Genomic DNA, 16369 nt, shown 5'->3' with positions numbered 1-16369 from the left:
AAACACATCTTAAAAATGATAAATACAAACCAAATGTACATTATCGGCATGTTCGGCCTTTTGTTTCTTGGTCCTATTTTGTATCTATTTATTGCTATCGTATGTGTTTTGAAGGGGGAGGAAGAAAGCAAATCATTTTAGGAAACAATAAATAAAGAATTCAGCCAAGGAAACAAAAGAGAGCTGCATTTACTCAAACATAGAGCAAACCATGCTTTTATAGGGTATGAAAAAAAGATACCAGTGGACATGGCTGAGTTATGGAATATTGAGACGAAAACGCAGTTCCCTTTTGTATAGTTAAGACAATGTTGTTGTAGCTAACTAAATACTCCGGCTGCAGTAGGAATCTGCTTTAGCGCACACTGAATGAATAAATTGTCAGTGAAGGAGCAGTCTTGTCTCAGTGTTTGAGCAGTGATTACTTTGCCGGCTAATCCTTCCTTCTCCCAGGTGAACAGGAAGATAATTTCACCTCAACCCAGATCTTTGTGCACTGGGCCAAGTGAACGCCGGCTCTGCCTTGCCCTTCCCCACTGACCAGCTGCAGCCCCTGGACAATGTTCACTCACTTGGACCCACCCTTCCACCTCTGTGCTTGGTTCAGCCACTTTGGTCTGCTGTCCATCTACTTCATCTCTCCCCCAGAATGACTACATGATGCAAAAGACCAGGAAAAGTACTTTAATGTCTTCCTTCTTTGCTATGTATCCTATTATTAGTCAACTGAACTACCGCAACCTTCCTTTTGTGCATATAAACTGCTTGGTGAGTCAAGGTGCTTATGATGGGTAATTGGGAAGGCAGTCACATGATACTACCAACATGCACTTCACTAGTGCTCATACACAAACACTGGCATTTTCACAAGATTTGAATGTTACTTCCTGAATGCAACTACCATTTCCATCAGGTAATAGAGGCTTCAGTAGCTGGGGATTGTGTAAAATTGTGTAAATTTTACACGCATATGTAAAATTGCTCCAGCTGTAGAAATTTACCATTTCTACAGTAAAATTAAAACAGTGTTTTTAGTGGGAAAGTAAAAAGGGTTTCACTCTCTCACTAAGCTAAGGAAAACAGAGTTCTGCCAGCAGCTAATAACCTCTCCAATATTTTAATGGCTGTTCCTAAAAACGCATCCACTGTCCCATCCCCTCAATGGTTAAGTCTTGCTGGGAAATTGTGGAATGCCTGCTTAATTATTTCATTATTGGAGGCTCCAGGTAAGTAGCCACACGTACTGTCCTCTGCATAGTGGAAGGAAGTATTGAAAATCTCCTCTGCTATTCCTTGTTTCATGGTTTATAATGTGATACTTATAAATACTTTGGTAGCAGATTAAGCTGCAGAGAAATGAAAATATTTAAAAAAAAAAAAAAAAGAAAAGCACAAAGCCTGCAAGTGTCCAAAAGAGGGACCAGAAACTCTGCTCAGAGCTCCAGGAGGGGGTTTATGAGTTGTAGTGCCATGTGCCATACAATACAAGATAAACATCTGTTGTTATTTCAGAAAACTGAAATCAGATGTGAAGCTTTTTCTTTGGGAGGATAGTGGCACAAAGAAAGACCTTTTTATCACGGTGGCTGTTTCCAGGCTAGAGAGGCCAGGAGAGGAGTCTGGAGGTGACTTAAACAAATACTATTAAAGCAAAATGGTGGCACAGAAGTGACCTGTTGCAACCCTAATTATAGCAATGGCCTTTAACCCAAATTCTCAACTACAAAATAAGGAACGTCAATATAGCAATGACTGGAGGGGAGTTTTTATTCCATGCATTTGAGGCCTGATCCAAAGCCCCCAGGGGTGGGGGGAAGGGAAATACTCTCCCCCAACACCCCCCAGTGGAAATAGTGGAAATACTTCCCCCTGGCTTCAATGGGCTTTGGATCAGGCCTTAGGAGGATTAGAAATGAAATCTGTCTGCACTAATAAGTCACCATCCAGTTCTGCTGCTCCAGCACAGGCATCATAAACGTCTACCTCCGTGGCTGTAACTTGGTGTAAGATTGTCCACAGAAAAAGCAATTCTATTTCTCCTTCTATGTCTTTTAGCATGGAGTCAAACCTTAAATCATGGTGGGACAGGGTAGGTCAGAGATGCTCAACCTTTTGGCCCTGCAGGCCAGATGAGTGGTGCAGGGCTATTTGGCAGGCTGAATCATACCCGTGTACTAGGATTGGGCCCACATGCAAGATTAGGCCCCAGGCTGCCTGTGTGGCCCCCTGGGCTGGGCTGGGGTCCCACACCACCCTGCTTGCTCGATCTAGTGGACAGTGCCAGCCTTTGGGGCTCCCCACCAATGTGTAGGGAACCCCCAGGACGGATCTGATCCCTGGGATAAGGGCTGAGCACCCCCGGTCTAGGTAAATATGCCCATCTAGCAGATTTAGAGCTCCACAAATTTGGGTTAATCCCAGCAGGAAAATGGCTGCTACAAAGGGAACCTGACTCTTCACTTGTCCCATTTGAGCAGACAGAGATACTACTTTTGGTCATGTGGCTCATTCTGATGTCAATGGGAGTCACAGGGCAAGGCCAAAATCACCCACCCTTCCATGGGGATCTGGGGTTCAGTGCCAAGCAGTGACACCACATCTTTTAGATGCATCACAAAAGCAATACATTCAGCCACAGATAGAGAGAACACCTCTCCGTCCCTTTCCAGTGACACCATCTGTTGAAAGCAAAGAACATCCTCCTTTGGCTGTACTGAGAGTGAGGGCCAACCCCACTGTCTCTCTTTGCCCTCCGAAGAGAAGGGGGGACTCCAGGCTGGGGATGATGCATAGGTGCCCAGAAGGGGACTGCAAGTTCTGTGCTCCCAAGCAGGAGGTGAATTAAAAATGGTTTGCCAATGCAGCAGTGCCTTCATTAACATGCCTTCATTAGAACCCTTCAAATACTTCAGTGTAATTTGCAGTATTTCACATTTAAAATGTAAAGAATTGATCTTAATTGGTAACTCTGACAGCTTGTCTACTTTTCTCATTACATGCTGTAAGCAGTAAGGTACAGTTAAGTTAATATTCCAAGCTGTTTCTGTTTTCAACATATTAAAAGGGGGTCTCGTATCCAAAGCACCAGACAGCATATGGAGTTCAGATCTCCAAGCCTTAGGGTAAAACTTCTAGGGGTTATGCTGGACCACTGGAGAGGTTGTAAAAAGGAAATTTAGCAAGGTATGGTTCCAGGAGCTGTGCTTGCTTGCGTTTCTCTGCACAGTGGTTACCAGCAGCACAAATGAACCATAGACCAAATGCAGAACTCTGGATAAAGTAACAGTAATCTGCTTTTGTGTCCCGTTCCAGATGTATTTCTGTTCAGCTTTTAATTTGGAAATTTTGTGGCACAGGCTGACTTAACAATGCACTTCAAATGACCTAGTATATATTTACCTTAGCAGCACACTAAAACATAACTAGCATTCTTCAGTTTTTACATTTTGTTTTTAATTAGTATTTTTCTACATAAAAGACAAAGACACTACTCAGTACACACACCTCTGCCAACCAGGCTGCTTTAACCTCCCTTTGCACACACTTGCTTGCCATGAATGCTCATATTTATCTAGCAGCCATGGCCCTGCTTCTGCAATTAGATGCTCATAGATGGCTTTCAGCATTCGGGTAAAGACCCATAATAGAATCGCAAAGCAGAGTTAGCGCCAGGTTTTTTGTTATTGTAATTTAAAGGGGCCTAATGTTTTGTGAACATTCAAATGTTAGCATTTAATTCATTTAAAAACACATACAGACAGAGAGACACATTACAAGGTCAGCATTTGTACCCAGTTAATAATCCCTGCAAAATAAATAAATAAATAAATAAAAAGCCATGAACTCCCCCATGTAATTTTAGTGTAAAGAAAGGATCTTGCATTTTTTAATGGCCTTTCTATTCAAGAAGACTATGGATTGCTCACTAGGTATGATATAGAAAGAGTCCCCCAGAAGCTTCTCCTGGAACTCAAGGCAAAACTATCCCCTAAGTCTTCAGACAGCTCAGTCAACATTTCCTGTATTTTTCCACCCTCCCCACCCAGCACATCCTCAGATGACCAGCAGAAAACCCAGCATGCAGTAAAAATTATTTAGGCAGTACTTCTAGTTCACCTGAATTCCTGGAAAACCTCATGTCTATTCTCAGGAGAATCCTAGCCTAATTTCCAGATAAGCTAAGAGAAGCGGTGGATGGAGTGTTTTAGAGACGTGCTGAGGCGTTAGTTCATCCTGAATCTCTTGCAAGTTCAGTTGCATCTGACCTCAGAGTGTGCTGTAAAGAAAGCTTAATCCACTCTATCCTCCTTACCTTCAGTTTGCTTCTTGACTAAATATTGGGACAGCATTACCCCTCAATCCTCATTGCCAATACTGATAGGATTATTCTGAAATGCAGCAGCAAACTAGAGAAGCAATGGAAAAAAATCCAAACCTCAGAAGAAAAGCATGATTCAGTTTCCTTGAATCTGAGTTCATGGTAGGGATCTAGTGGAAGGGTTCTGCTCCTTTCTGTCTGAAATGGTTTGGTCATTCCCAATTTTAAATCTCTGCAAGATTTAGGAAACATTCTTTTCCTCCTCCTCTCCTGAAGCAAGCTCAAATACTATTTGGGAAAGAGAAGCTAGCAGCAAGAAAAGGGATTCTCAGCGCAGCAGCACCAGAACTTGAACTAACCATAACACAACAGGTCTGAATAATGTTGTAAAGAATATATAAAATATGTTACAGTGTTAAAAGTTTAAACGCCATAAATCTGCTGCTTGCTATTTAGTGGGTTTAGAAGGTGATAGAAACAACATTATGAAGCAGAATGAGAAAAGAAAGGAAAATGTAGCATGAAGACCAGAGTGCACTGAAATCACCAGGGACTTGGCTAAAATGCAACTTAAAAAGAAACATTAGTCTAATCTTTGCATAGCTATCACTGGTGAAATTTGCTCCAGTGCTATAAAAAGGAAAGGAACTTTGTTTCACTGTAAACTGCTTAGTCAATAATCTGAAACATGGTTTTAAGAAACACTGATCAGAATAATAATAATACAGAAATTGGATCTGAATCAGTGGCAAAAGCCAAAAGGGAGCATAAAAAGTAAAGCAGTCCTCAGGATATTATAAATGTAATTTTTATTAGAGACACCCTGTTCTCTTTGCCATAATTAAGGCTCTATAAGCATTTCATTGCAAATTCTTGGCTTAAGAGTTATGTGGGGCAGCGAGGTGCCACAGAAAAGAGCTGGGTTTAAATTGCTCAGATAGAACATTTGCTCCAAACTTTGACAAAACTTCAATACAAATGCAACAATCAGGGTGTAAAATGTAGAAGTGCTCTTCTTATTTTCAAGTTAGTGCTTTGCAAAAACAAGAAGATGGACACTTGAGGGTGACTTTAACATACATTAGAAGTGTTTTATTGTTTTCAGCCCCTGAATTGTATTTCAGCAAACAATATTTACATAGAATATGAAAATATTGACTGGACAACTGCAAGACACACAGAACATATTTATTAGTCCAAAGCAGAGAATAGTCTTTTCTAAAACTGAACCAACTAGAATTAATTTTAAGAAATGCATACTTATGCACGAAGGCTTTTAACAAATTATAAAGATAAGCATTTTGGCTGCGTGCTGAAAAATTCATGAAAACCTTCAGAATCTATTCTCCCAAGAAGTCTTGTTTCTGTAGCTCCCAACTGAGTATTATTATTTGTATGATGGTGGCCTATCCAGCCCCTGTTTTGATCAGGGTCCCATTATGCTGGACAGATAGAAGGTCCTGACTGGTGTAATTGTCCCACCATTTACCAGGTTGTCAGGTTTGACATACTGTATAAGCAGAAAGGGCAGGGAACGTGGAGCCAGATTTGGAAGTGCATGCCACTTCTGCAACAGAATTTTGTCTCAGCTGCAGCTTAGCAGAAACTGGACTTGCAGCTCTAACTCTAAAGTTTTTTTGCTTTTGTGGCTTCAATTCAGCTCATTAACATTACTTTGACATCATTTTTATAGCTGAATTATACTATGTTTATACTGCGGAATTCCATTACTTAATTGCTTCACTACTGGAAATTTCAGTGGGGTTCTCATTTTTCGCATAAATCTTGAGGATAAACATGTTTCTGTATTTCTTTTGCCTAATTAACTGCATATTTTATAAAAATAGCCAACACAGACAAATTAAGCAGAGAATCATTTGTTTAATCAAACAGGAACTTCACACAGCCTGTAAATGGGGAAACTTCAAAAGGCTTAGTGTTCATTTCTGCTAAATGCCCAAAGACTGGGTTCTTCACCAAATTATCCAAACTGTTTGAGGCAACAAACATTGGGCCTCAAAATTCACCCCCAAAAGAGTTATGAACAGCCCCAGTTGTTCAAAAATTATGAGTCGGGTCCCCCCAAAGGCATGAGATCTATTTAACAAATATGAGATTAAAAGGACTAGAAAGTTCTGATTTGCTCTCTAGTTTCTGAGCCCCTAGAGGACCGTTCATTGTTTCAGGCTTTTCTCTACAACCATGAGGTCTAGAAACTCTCTTTAAAAAAAAAAGAGAGTGCTGACATTGTCCTGTAATCAGGTGACTGTGCAGAGCAAGGCTTAAAGGGAAATCACGTAATACAAGAACTGGTATTTGTGGTACTTTGTTCCTTGATGAGGGTCTCTGAAGACATTATACTTAGATCATCCTAACCAGGGTCAGGCAATCTAAGTGTCGATCTGTACAGACGTTCTGGGAGGTTCATCGCATAACAGAATCGTAGAAAACTGGGGTTGGAAGGGACCTCAGGAGGTCAACACGTGACCCCTACCCAAAGCAGGACCAGCCCCAACTAGATCATCCCAGCCAGAGCTTTATCTAGAAGGTTAAAAGCCTCCAAGGATGGAGACTCCACCACCTCTCTGGGTAACCTGCACCAGTGCTTTACTACCCTCCTCATGAGAAAATTCTTCCTAATATCTAACCTAAACTTCCCTTGCTGCAAGTTGAGCCCATTGCTCCTTGTTCTGTCATCTGCCACCACTGAGAACAGTCCAGCTCCATCCTCTTTTGAACCCCCTTCAGGTAGCTGAAGACTGCTATTAAATCCCCTCTCAGTCTTCTCTTCTCTAGGCTTAAATAAGTCCAGTTTCCTCAGCCTCTCCTCATAAGTGTGGTCCCCCAGCCCTTGAATTGTTTTTTGTTGCCCTCCACTGGACTCTCTCCAATTTGTCCACATCCTTTCTGTAGTGTAGGTTAGATCTGGTAAAAAAAAAAAATGACCACCCCAATCTTAGTTCACCTCAGGAGGTGAGCTAAATTAGATCAGGAACACACTAGCTCGATCTAAGGAACATCTGTACATGTTCAAAGTGCAGCCTCAGGGCTGGCAAAGCCTAGCCACTGGCTGGGGCCCCAGAGTTGCACTCTTCCTGCCCCTACCCCCTAACTAGGTGGGCGTCTTTTTTAGTCCCTGACTGCCCTCCTCTGGATGGACAACCCCCTCCCCAGAGCTGCCAGGCCCCCTCAATCCCGCCAAACCCCAACCCCACAGACCCACTTCCCACTTTCTTCCCCCACCCTGACTTAAATCAGGTTCCTGGCACAGTTCCCAACACCAGTGAACATCTGCACAAGGAGATCGATTTACAATCCCATCTACAGTCATATAACTTAAAGTAAGCACTTGGTCATAGATCCGGTCCCATGAACATGTGCACATATCCTCAGTGTTCATGGAAATACATGAGATCAGGAGGTGCTTCAGAATCCACCAAGGAAGACATGAATGGAAATGAGAAATAAGGAAAGCAAATGTTTGAGTTTGGGGACAAAGTTCAAAGGTGGGAGGGTTTGGGGGGCAGAAGGGAAGAGAGGGGAGTTATTAGCCCATTCTCCCTTTTCTTCTAAAAGCTCCTCATAACTACATGAGCTCATCCTGTAAAGCAAGAGGAGGTTTGGCCTGTATAGCAGGCTGCAGCTAGAAGATCAACCAGCAAAATGCCTAAGAGGGGAGATTACATTTGAGTAAGACTGAAAGCTTCAAATGTCAAAAGAACATCTGCCTATTTAAAGTCCCTCCAGAGCATCAGATGTCTGCAGTATGCTTCACTTCATTTCCAAAACTGTTAGGACGAGTTGCTGTGCAAAGTTAAACATCAGTCACCTTGCATGCCAGAAACAGCTGCTTTTATGGTAGAAAAGATGATTTCTAATAAACAGCGTGAACAGGCTTAGTGGTGCTCAGAGAGCTTTCTTCCAAGATGTTCCAGCTTTCCTGAAAGGTAACTCAGCCTGACAGTTCCCTCTTCCCAGATGCACCAGCACCAACAAACTTGCTGTGATAATGTTTACAGTTATGTATTCAGAAGTCATTCACATTGAAAATGCACTCACTAGGACAGTATTAAACAGAGACCTTGAACATATTGCCCCCAAAGACAGTAATCATCCCTTGTACAGCTATCCTATCTTTGCTCAAGTCACACCAGGGATAAATTCACCCTAATGTATCAAGAGTTATGAATACATTAACAGAAAAGATCCTGTCTTGAAGAATGCTTTACCAAGCATCTAAACCACTTAGAAATGATCACCTGCACTGGCAGAAAAGCAGCAGCTAAACAATAGAGGCATCTGGATTCAACAACTGCGTCCTTCTTAGTAGATGGCCGTCAACATTCAGCTTCAGCTGTCACTTTCTGAAACAGAGCCAGCCTTTTACTCCTAAGGGGAAACCTGGCTGGGCATTGACAGTCAGACAGCTTCACAAGAACCCCTGAGTGATTTATAGAAACCAGTTACTCACACTTTAAACCTGGACTAAATAATAATCAATAGCTGATCAATATTTTTAATATGACGTGATGGCTCATCTGACTTTTCTTTCACCAAGACATTTATGGGACTATAAATAACTTCCCTACTGAACCAAGAAAAAGGCTGGTGCCCACAAATCTGACCTCTCTTTAGAAATCCAAGCCCAGTTTCTGTCTGATGTACAGTTCTAGCAGGACAAGAGATGACACTGTTTACCTACAGGAGTTCAGGCAACCTTAAAGGGATAGACTGAAAGAAGGAGGAATACTCTCATTAAACAGAGTTAGATCTCGACAATGGATCATACTTCAACCTGTCCTCAGAGGGAAAAGCAGCACTTCTTTGCACTTGCCAAAAGGTCATAATGAGTGCATCTACATGTGCAAGTAGCACGAAGCAATAAACTCTGGACCAGTTTGAGCCAGGGTAAACTACTCCCAGGTGCAGCGTCTACATGTGCACCCAGGACAGCAGCAATCTTAGCTGGAGTGGAGCAGGACTAGGCTGGCAGGGGACATGGGGACACCAGGTGGTGGCTCCAGGTGGTGGCACTGGGTGGCAGAGGGGCTGGCTGGGGCATGGGAGTACTAAAAGTGTGAATCCATGCAGGCAGGTGGCAAGTAGGAGTCTGGCCCCCGGCTGACTGGGCTGACCAGGTGCAATTTGTGCCCCCAGTCAGCATCTACACATGTGTTTACTTGCAATAAATTACCCCAGCAAAAAATTGTTCTGTCCACAACAGTAGTATCTTACAGCAGTATCAATGAGTTTACTGTGGCCTAATACCATTGCATGTTTAGATTATGATGCATTACTCTGCAGCTAATTAGTCTACTCTGCAGTGAAGGGCATGGGAAGATGCAGCCAGTGACATTCATCTTGAGCCATTTGCATTTTCCAGTAGTGGCTGGAAAGTGCTCAATCTGCTACATAAGGTTATTTATTCCAAAATGTTTTGTTTATTAAATAAAGGTGTTTGGCTGAGGATGCCATGCTGCTCACCCACTTCGTTTTACTATTCCTGATCCTCTACGAATCTCTTCAGAACCACTGAACTTTCTAATAAATCTCTCATTTCCCTCCAGTTATAATGCGAACCATCAGTTATTGTCATATCACCAAACACCTGGTTTGCATGAGATGTCCAGCTTTAATAAACTCAGGAGGTGCAGATGAGAAATCTCTTTCTCCCACAGAAACACAAATGGAAGGTTTGGTACTACATGCCTTTCCCATTTAGCTGAAGCAAAGGGATCCAGACTGCAATATGCCTAGCTGCTATTCTGTGGGCATGTCTACACATTCATTAATATGCAGTGCCTTCTGTGCATTAAATTTAGTACTTGCAAAAGGAAGTACTAAATAAATGCACAGTAGGCTGCTGTACTGCACGTTAGCGCAATTGCATGCTTTTTTGTGCCAGTTACTGCGCAGTGGACTAATACTACTACATTAGCTTAATAGCACAGTTTTTGCTTTGACATTATGATGTGCAATAAGTCTACTGCATATTAAGCATCTCATGTAGATGTGCCCTGTATCCAAGAAGACTGCTCTGTTGTGAATTAGTTCTGTGCTTTGAATTTCTGGAGATCAAAGACAACATTTTCAAAGGTACCTAAGCGATTTTAGGAGCCTAAGCCCCAACTTTCAAAAAGAGACTGAAACTGCTTTTGAAATTTTCCACAAGGCTTCAAATAGCAAAGGAAAGGAATAAAATACAGAGATACGAATACATCTCTAGATCTATATGTGCACCACTATGATGTATGAATCATTCTGTCTCAATAGCAGTAGAATTGTTTAGAAGCTTACATCTTGTAAAAGAAATAAGCCTCCCTCTAGTTGCAGTTAGAGGCAATAATATGCACCCTATTTAAGAGCCTCACTTCATAGTGTGTTTTCCATATTCCACAGCCAGGAATCTGCTGTGCTTTGGAAGAAAAAATCCTGTTTTTCCAAAGGAAAATGGAGTTGAGCAGGGCACTGCCATACCATCTGGTCTGTCCTTAGCATGCACTCCAGGGCTGATAATGAAGGACTTCAGGGATTTTATCCTGAGAGCACTGCACACTATTCTCTGGGATCTCTTGTACCTCACCTAGCATTTATAAGCTCCAAAGGGTAAAAATGAACAGAAGCTAGAGTTTATGACTTGGCAAAAACCTAAAAATTATTCCCTCTCTCTCACACACAAATCTATTGATTTCCTTCCCTCCAACCTCTCTTTCTAAATGCTAGCAGAAAATCTCCTCCTGTTGGGACCACTCAGCCCAGTGGCAGCATTAACTCTGAGATCACTGCTTATCTTTACCATGTGTTTCAGCATGTAAACTTTGTTCTGACAACTGAAATTATTGCCCTTTTCTAGAGGGGGGTAAAAAGACTAGAAATGAAAATATCATTTATGGACGCCAAAAGAAATGGGTTCACTTTGATCTGAGTGATCTTGCAAAAGTATTTCAACATTGAGTCTGATTTTGGGTAGCTCTTAATTTCGTTTTAAGGCGGCAGCTACCATTGATGACAAACACATTCCTAAATCTCTTGGGCCTGGGCATTGGCAGGTCCCACTGATTTCAGCAGTAGCTGAAAATAGTCAGCACTTCCAAATATCAGGACTGGGGGTTTAAAAGTAATGAACGCTGCATTACACTTATTTTTTCTCAAGTGCCCTATTATTACAGCAATGGAATTTAAAACATACATGGATAGAGAAAGGGGACCAGGAAAAATGATGGCCTGAAAAACAGAGATAACAGAATATTATATTAAAATACACTGATAATAGATTACTTTCTCTCTTTTTTTTGTCATGCGTAACATCAGAACACCACGAGGCTCTAATCCTGGAAATAAAACAGCAGGTGTATAACTTTACACCTGTGAGTAGTACCATTGACTTCAAGAGAAATATGCAAAACCATTTCCAGGATTGAACGCTAGATGTATATGTACAGAAGAATCAGTGAGCCACACACAGGCTGGAATACGATTTCCCTTTGTGCACCTAAGCTCCCAGCCCCAAGCTTAATTTAAGGCATGCTGCAAACAAGCCACAGAGTTATTCCAACATTATATTCCATTATATGTGAAATAACTTTGTGGCTCATTTGCTGCATTATCACTCCTTACACTAAGTTGCACCTGTGGCAGTTACTGTTTAAAACATGATTAACTTGTTAACTCTTAAATGCAACGCATGTCAGGGGACTAAATGTTTTTATATTTTGTAGCCAGGTACCTAAGCATTCATGGCCCTGCCTCTGCACTGTGGACACACAAGTGCACAGTGAAGGGACTAGATAATACCTAACCTATGGCATGGTAGTTAGAGCAGTGTGCTGGGAAGTCTGAGATCCAGATTCAACCCCCTTTGGGTAAGGGGGCCTGGAGACCACATCTCCTACTTCCTTTGCAAGAGCCCTGGGCACTCAATAGCTGAAGCTAAAACCTGGGAGGGCCCATCCTTCTCCTCCTCCAGAGTCTAATGCTGCTAGCCATGATACCAAAACTGGCACTTATGTGGCTAAAATGCTGCCACTTAGGTGTACAAGGGGAAACTGAATTCTGCACTTCACCTTCACAGCTCGTACTGTAGGAGTCTTTCATTGCACACTTAGGTGCGGAAGTCATAATCCTGTTTTAGAATTTTAAAACTCAGATTTACTTTCATCTTCCACATATGCAGGTTTATGCATTGTGACTGCAGTTATTGTAGACAGAAATCAGAAAATGTTATCTATGTTACTTCAGTTTCAGTTTCTGGCAGTAAGGAATCCTGCCCTTTCCTTTGGTTTTTAAATTGGCTATTGAACATTTCTCTCCTGTCAGATTTTAGTCATAAAAATAAAATTCTGGGGCTCATCTAAGCCACTGGATTTTCCACAAGGTCCAAGGTAGTTCAAAATGTGGTGTGAAGTGTTTAAGACAATATAATGCTAGTATGATAAGCCAACTGCATTACACATGCATTCTCTAATACACTGAGTCCTTTCCAGCTATTTTAATGGTCAGAGGTACCAGACCAAACTGAACTGCCATAAACGGAAGCAATTCTAGAAAGCCAAGGAGTGGCTTCTCCTTCCAGCAAGACTGAATTCACCCCACCATCTTTTCCCATTAATTATCAGTACAATAGCTTCATTGTACCAATACCTTACAAACTATGAAAAGAAACATTAGATAGTACAGTACTTTATGCTAAATGCTAATGTGCCAGCTTCTGTATTATATCTTTGCTAATAAAGGGTGGCTCTACTAGTCCTGTACAATGTAGTATGCTACCATGGGCCATAATCAGAATACTTATTTTCTCCATGTGTTTCTAAATCTTCTCTAAATCTATTTCGCTTCTCAGATCTCTGCAAGGCAGAATAAAACTGAGCAATCTTGAAGTGGGATGTCCCACTGCTTAAAAACTTCTCTGGAGTACACAGTACACAGATCTATTGGTCTGTGCAATTTAAAGACGACCGATCGGAAACATGTCAGTGCCAGCTTAGGACAGATGAAGGGGCCACAATGGTGAAGTGTTCCTTAGTATCTAGATACTAAAAGATCTGACTAGAACATTACAGCTGCTTAAGGAACATTGGCTATTTATATCAGGCAGAACAGGAACAGTTTAAGGGGGACCACAGTATACAACAAAATTAGATTTCCAGCAGAGAATGTCACTTACTGTCCTTTTGTGCAGTACCCAACACCATGGGGCCTCAATCCTGACTGGGGCCTCCGGGCACTACTGTAATACAAATAATACATGAAATAGCAATACTAGTAATAAACCACAGCTTATTTACTGTTACGTTGGCACTGGGTTGCCTGCATTTATATCTCATTTCAGGCTTAGAGTTCTACCCCCTCGGAAAAAAAAAAAAATCTCCCTTGTGCACAGAAACAGTCAAAAATGTCTGAGGTAGCCAGCAAAAAATGGCTTTCAAAGCAAACCCAGAAATATTATTCTATTTTCTGCTGAATAAAAGTATTGAGGATCCTTTGTTGGAGAAAAGTGAGGCCGGATTCCTTTATCCTCCTGCCCTTTTTCCTCACAATGCAATACTCTGTTTGGTGGGCCAAGCAGGGGCATTTCCCAAGAGATCCTCACAGAATTCAAGTCCTCTGGTAATGGACTCCTTAGACTTGCTATAACCATCCACCTCCTCCCCACTTCTCTTTGAACTGAGGGTAGTCTGTCAGGATTGGAAAGCAATTTAAAACCACTGGTAAAGGGAGAGCTTAGGTAAAGAGGAAAAAATGATCCCTTATCAAAGCTGCCAATAGAGAAGACCCAGGTGGTATAGCAGGGATGGATCCCAAACACCTAGTCTACCCCATAATTAGCAGATGAGATTCAATAACAAACAGTGGCTTTTAGCAGCTCAACCTAACCTTTAGAGGGTGAAGATTAACACCTCTATGGAGGGAAACTGGGGGGGCAGGAAAAAAAGCCTAGAGACTCTGTGGGATTTGCAATTCTGGAATTTCCATCTATGAAACAAGAGATTCTCAGTTTAGTTGCATTATCTGCACCTAACATTTCAGAACGAAGGTCAGCTTCAAGGGTCCGTTTTTAGACCTCTTATACATAAAGAGACTCTCCAGGCAGCATAGCCATAAAAATATTTGGCATGCTTAAAGTTTGCAAGCTTTTATTAAACCGAGGTGCATAGCCTTCAGTAGGGCTAATTTTCAGATGCAGAAAAGGCACAGCAAACTGCATGAAAGAAACATTTTAAAAATATCTTTTAAATCTGTTTCTGGGCCAGAACTACAGCTGACTCAGCTCAGAGATGGGCCAGTTTACAGGAGCTGAATCTGGTTTGCCATGTTATTTATTCCTTGATGCCAGAAGACGAGACACCCCTTTTTTCCTACCTTATTTATATTTTATCTGCTGAAGGGAAAAGCAAGCAATGTAAGAACTGAGCAAAGTGTTTGCACCTAAATCAGGCTATTAGGCAAGGAAGTTAAAACAGACACTTTCATCAAGCAGCTAAAATGTTAAACCAATTATGTGCAAAGACAACATTTTAAAGCATTGTCTTTGGACAGGAAACATCCCAGACTTCAATACATACACTTTAGGGGCCTCCTCATACCTTTAAGTAAGAAAAAAATTAAGTCTGTTTTGATAACTCCTGACATTAAACAGCAATAAATAATTAAATGTGTTTAGCTGTTTCATTAACAAAAGATGGATAGATGGAGGGTGTTGGCTAGATAGTATATAGATCAAAAAGATGGAGGCTGGCTGTAAATTCCCCCGATGTTTTATGACACCATTTGTATTCTGTCACTCACTAGCTTTACGGATTGTCCAAGCTGTGAACTGAATACCCCATTCAGAAAGGCACTCACTCTGCATGTTATTGCAATTTAATATTTTCACACACAGACACATCATTATCTTGGAACCTGACACTGCAAGGATAATTCTGTAATATTTCAAGAGGGCCTAATTTTTTTTTAATGTAAGCACTGAGCCTCAAGACTGATCTGAATGGCTGCCTTTTCTTTTTCCTTGCTTAGTCTTTATATATATATATGAAAACTAAGTGTACACACACACATATACACACACACGCTTTGTCTGTGTTTTCAGGGATTCTTCTCACTTCAAACTTGTACAGATGAAGTTTCACTAGAGGGAACTGAACGTCAGAAGAACTGGGGGATTGAAAACTCATCCTTCACGTGGAAAGCACCCCATCCATCTCTGCAAACTGGACCTGTCCAAGAGACAGATACACCCAAAACAATGAAGATCCTATAAGCGGTTATTAGACTTCAGTTAATGAAATATAATATTAAGTAAAATAATCATGTTTCATCCACTTTATGAATATGCTGGTACTCTGAAGTTGTGGCAATCTATATTACTTCAAAATGTTTGTTTTGAGAGAGTTTGGACATACTAATGGCTCTTAAAATTAGCAGGTATAACCACGTTTGTTTATGCATATTTTAAAAGTTAGGTAATTTTACAAAGAGACTTTAGAAGAGATGACAGGGTTTTCTGCCATGAAAAAAGATGTATTACATACCAAACCCTTGCTAGTTAATGGTTAACTAGCATTACATACAAAAGAACCTGCTTATAGCAAACTCAGATATAAGCAACATTCTTTATAAGGGAAACACCACTGAAGTCCCAAAGCGTTCACTGCCTTGAAGTTTTGCTCCAAAGTCCAATGAAGTCAATGGAAAGACAACCAGGTACTTCAACAAGTCCAGATCAAACTCTGAACATGCAACTACTGTAGTAGTGCAAGTTATAAATGAACCTCTGACTAGAGAAAAGGTCCTCTGATAAAATGTTCCATTGGAGGAGATACAAAATCAGCACAGTCCAGAAATTGAAAGCTAAAGGTGATGATGAGTCATTAATGCTAAAGTGCTCCACGCACATGGACCAGCTGCAGGACGAATTATAGGGCACTGGGGGAAAAAATCCACACTCTGAAGTTAAAGGTAAGCTTACATTACTGAATTTTGTTTCCAAGCTTTTGAGTTGGATGCTAGCCTTAATTTACCCAAATGAGGTTTTCAGTATTTTCATTAGGA

General features: G+C 41.2%; 1 protein-coding gene across 3 annotated transcripts in view; it reads right to left on the bottom strand.

The window, feature by feature from the left end:
- Positions 1-16369, bottom strand: part of PRDM16 (PR/SET domain 16) — a 459872-nt gene that overhangs the window by 430221 nt on the left and 13282 nt on the right. Inside the window, exon 2 of one of the 3 annotated variants that reach the window (XM_090024492.1) lies at positions 13485-13547. The exons of 1 other annotated variant lie outside the window; for it this stretch is intronic. In XM_090024492.1, the coding sequence (XP_089880618.1) occupies positions 13485-13512 (28 nt within the window). In that variant the 5' untranslated portion in view covers positions 13513-13547. Of the gene's footprint in view, positions 1-4435; positions 4580-13484; positions 13548-16369 lie in introns of those variants that run through there. One more of the 3 variants, XM_090024495.1, reaches the window with a different exon arrangement.

The sequence above is a fragment of the Crocodylus siamensis genome, chromosome 12 (assembly GCF_052110815.1).
Source record: "Crocodylus siamensis isolate JL-2025a chromosome 12, ASM5211081v1, whole genome shotgun sequence".
NCBI lineage: Eukaryota > Metazoa > Chordata > Crocodylia > Crocodylidae > Crocodylus > Crocodylus siamensis.
This window is presented reverse-complemented; position numbering and strand designations above follow the sequence as displayed.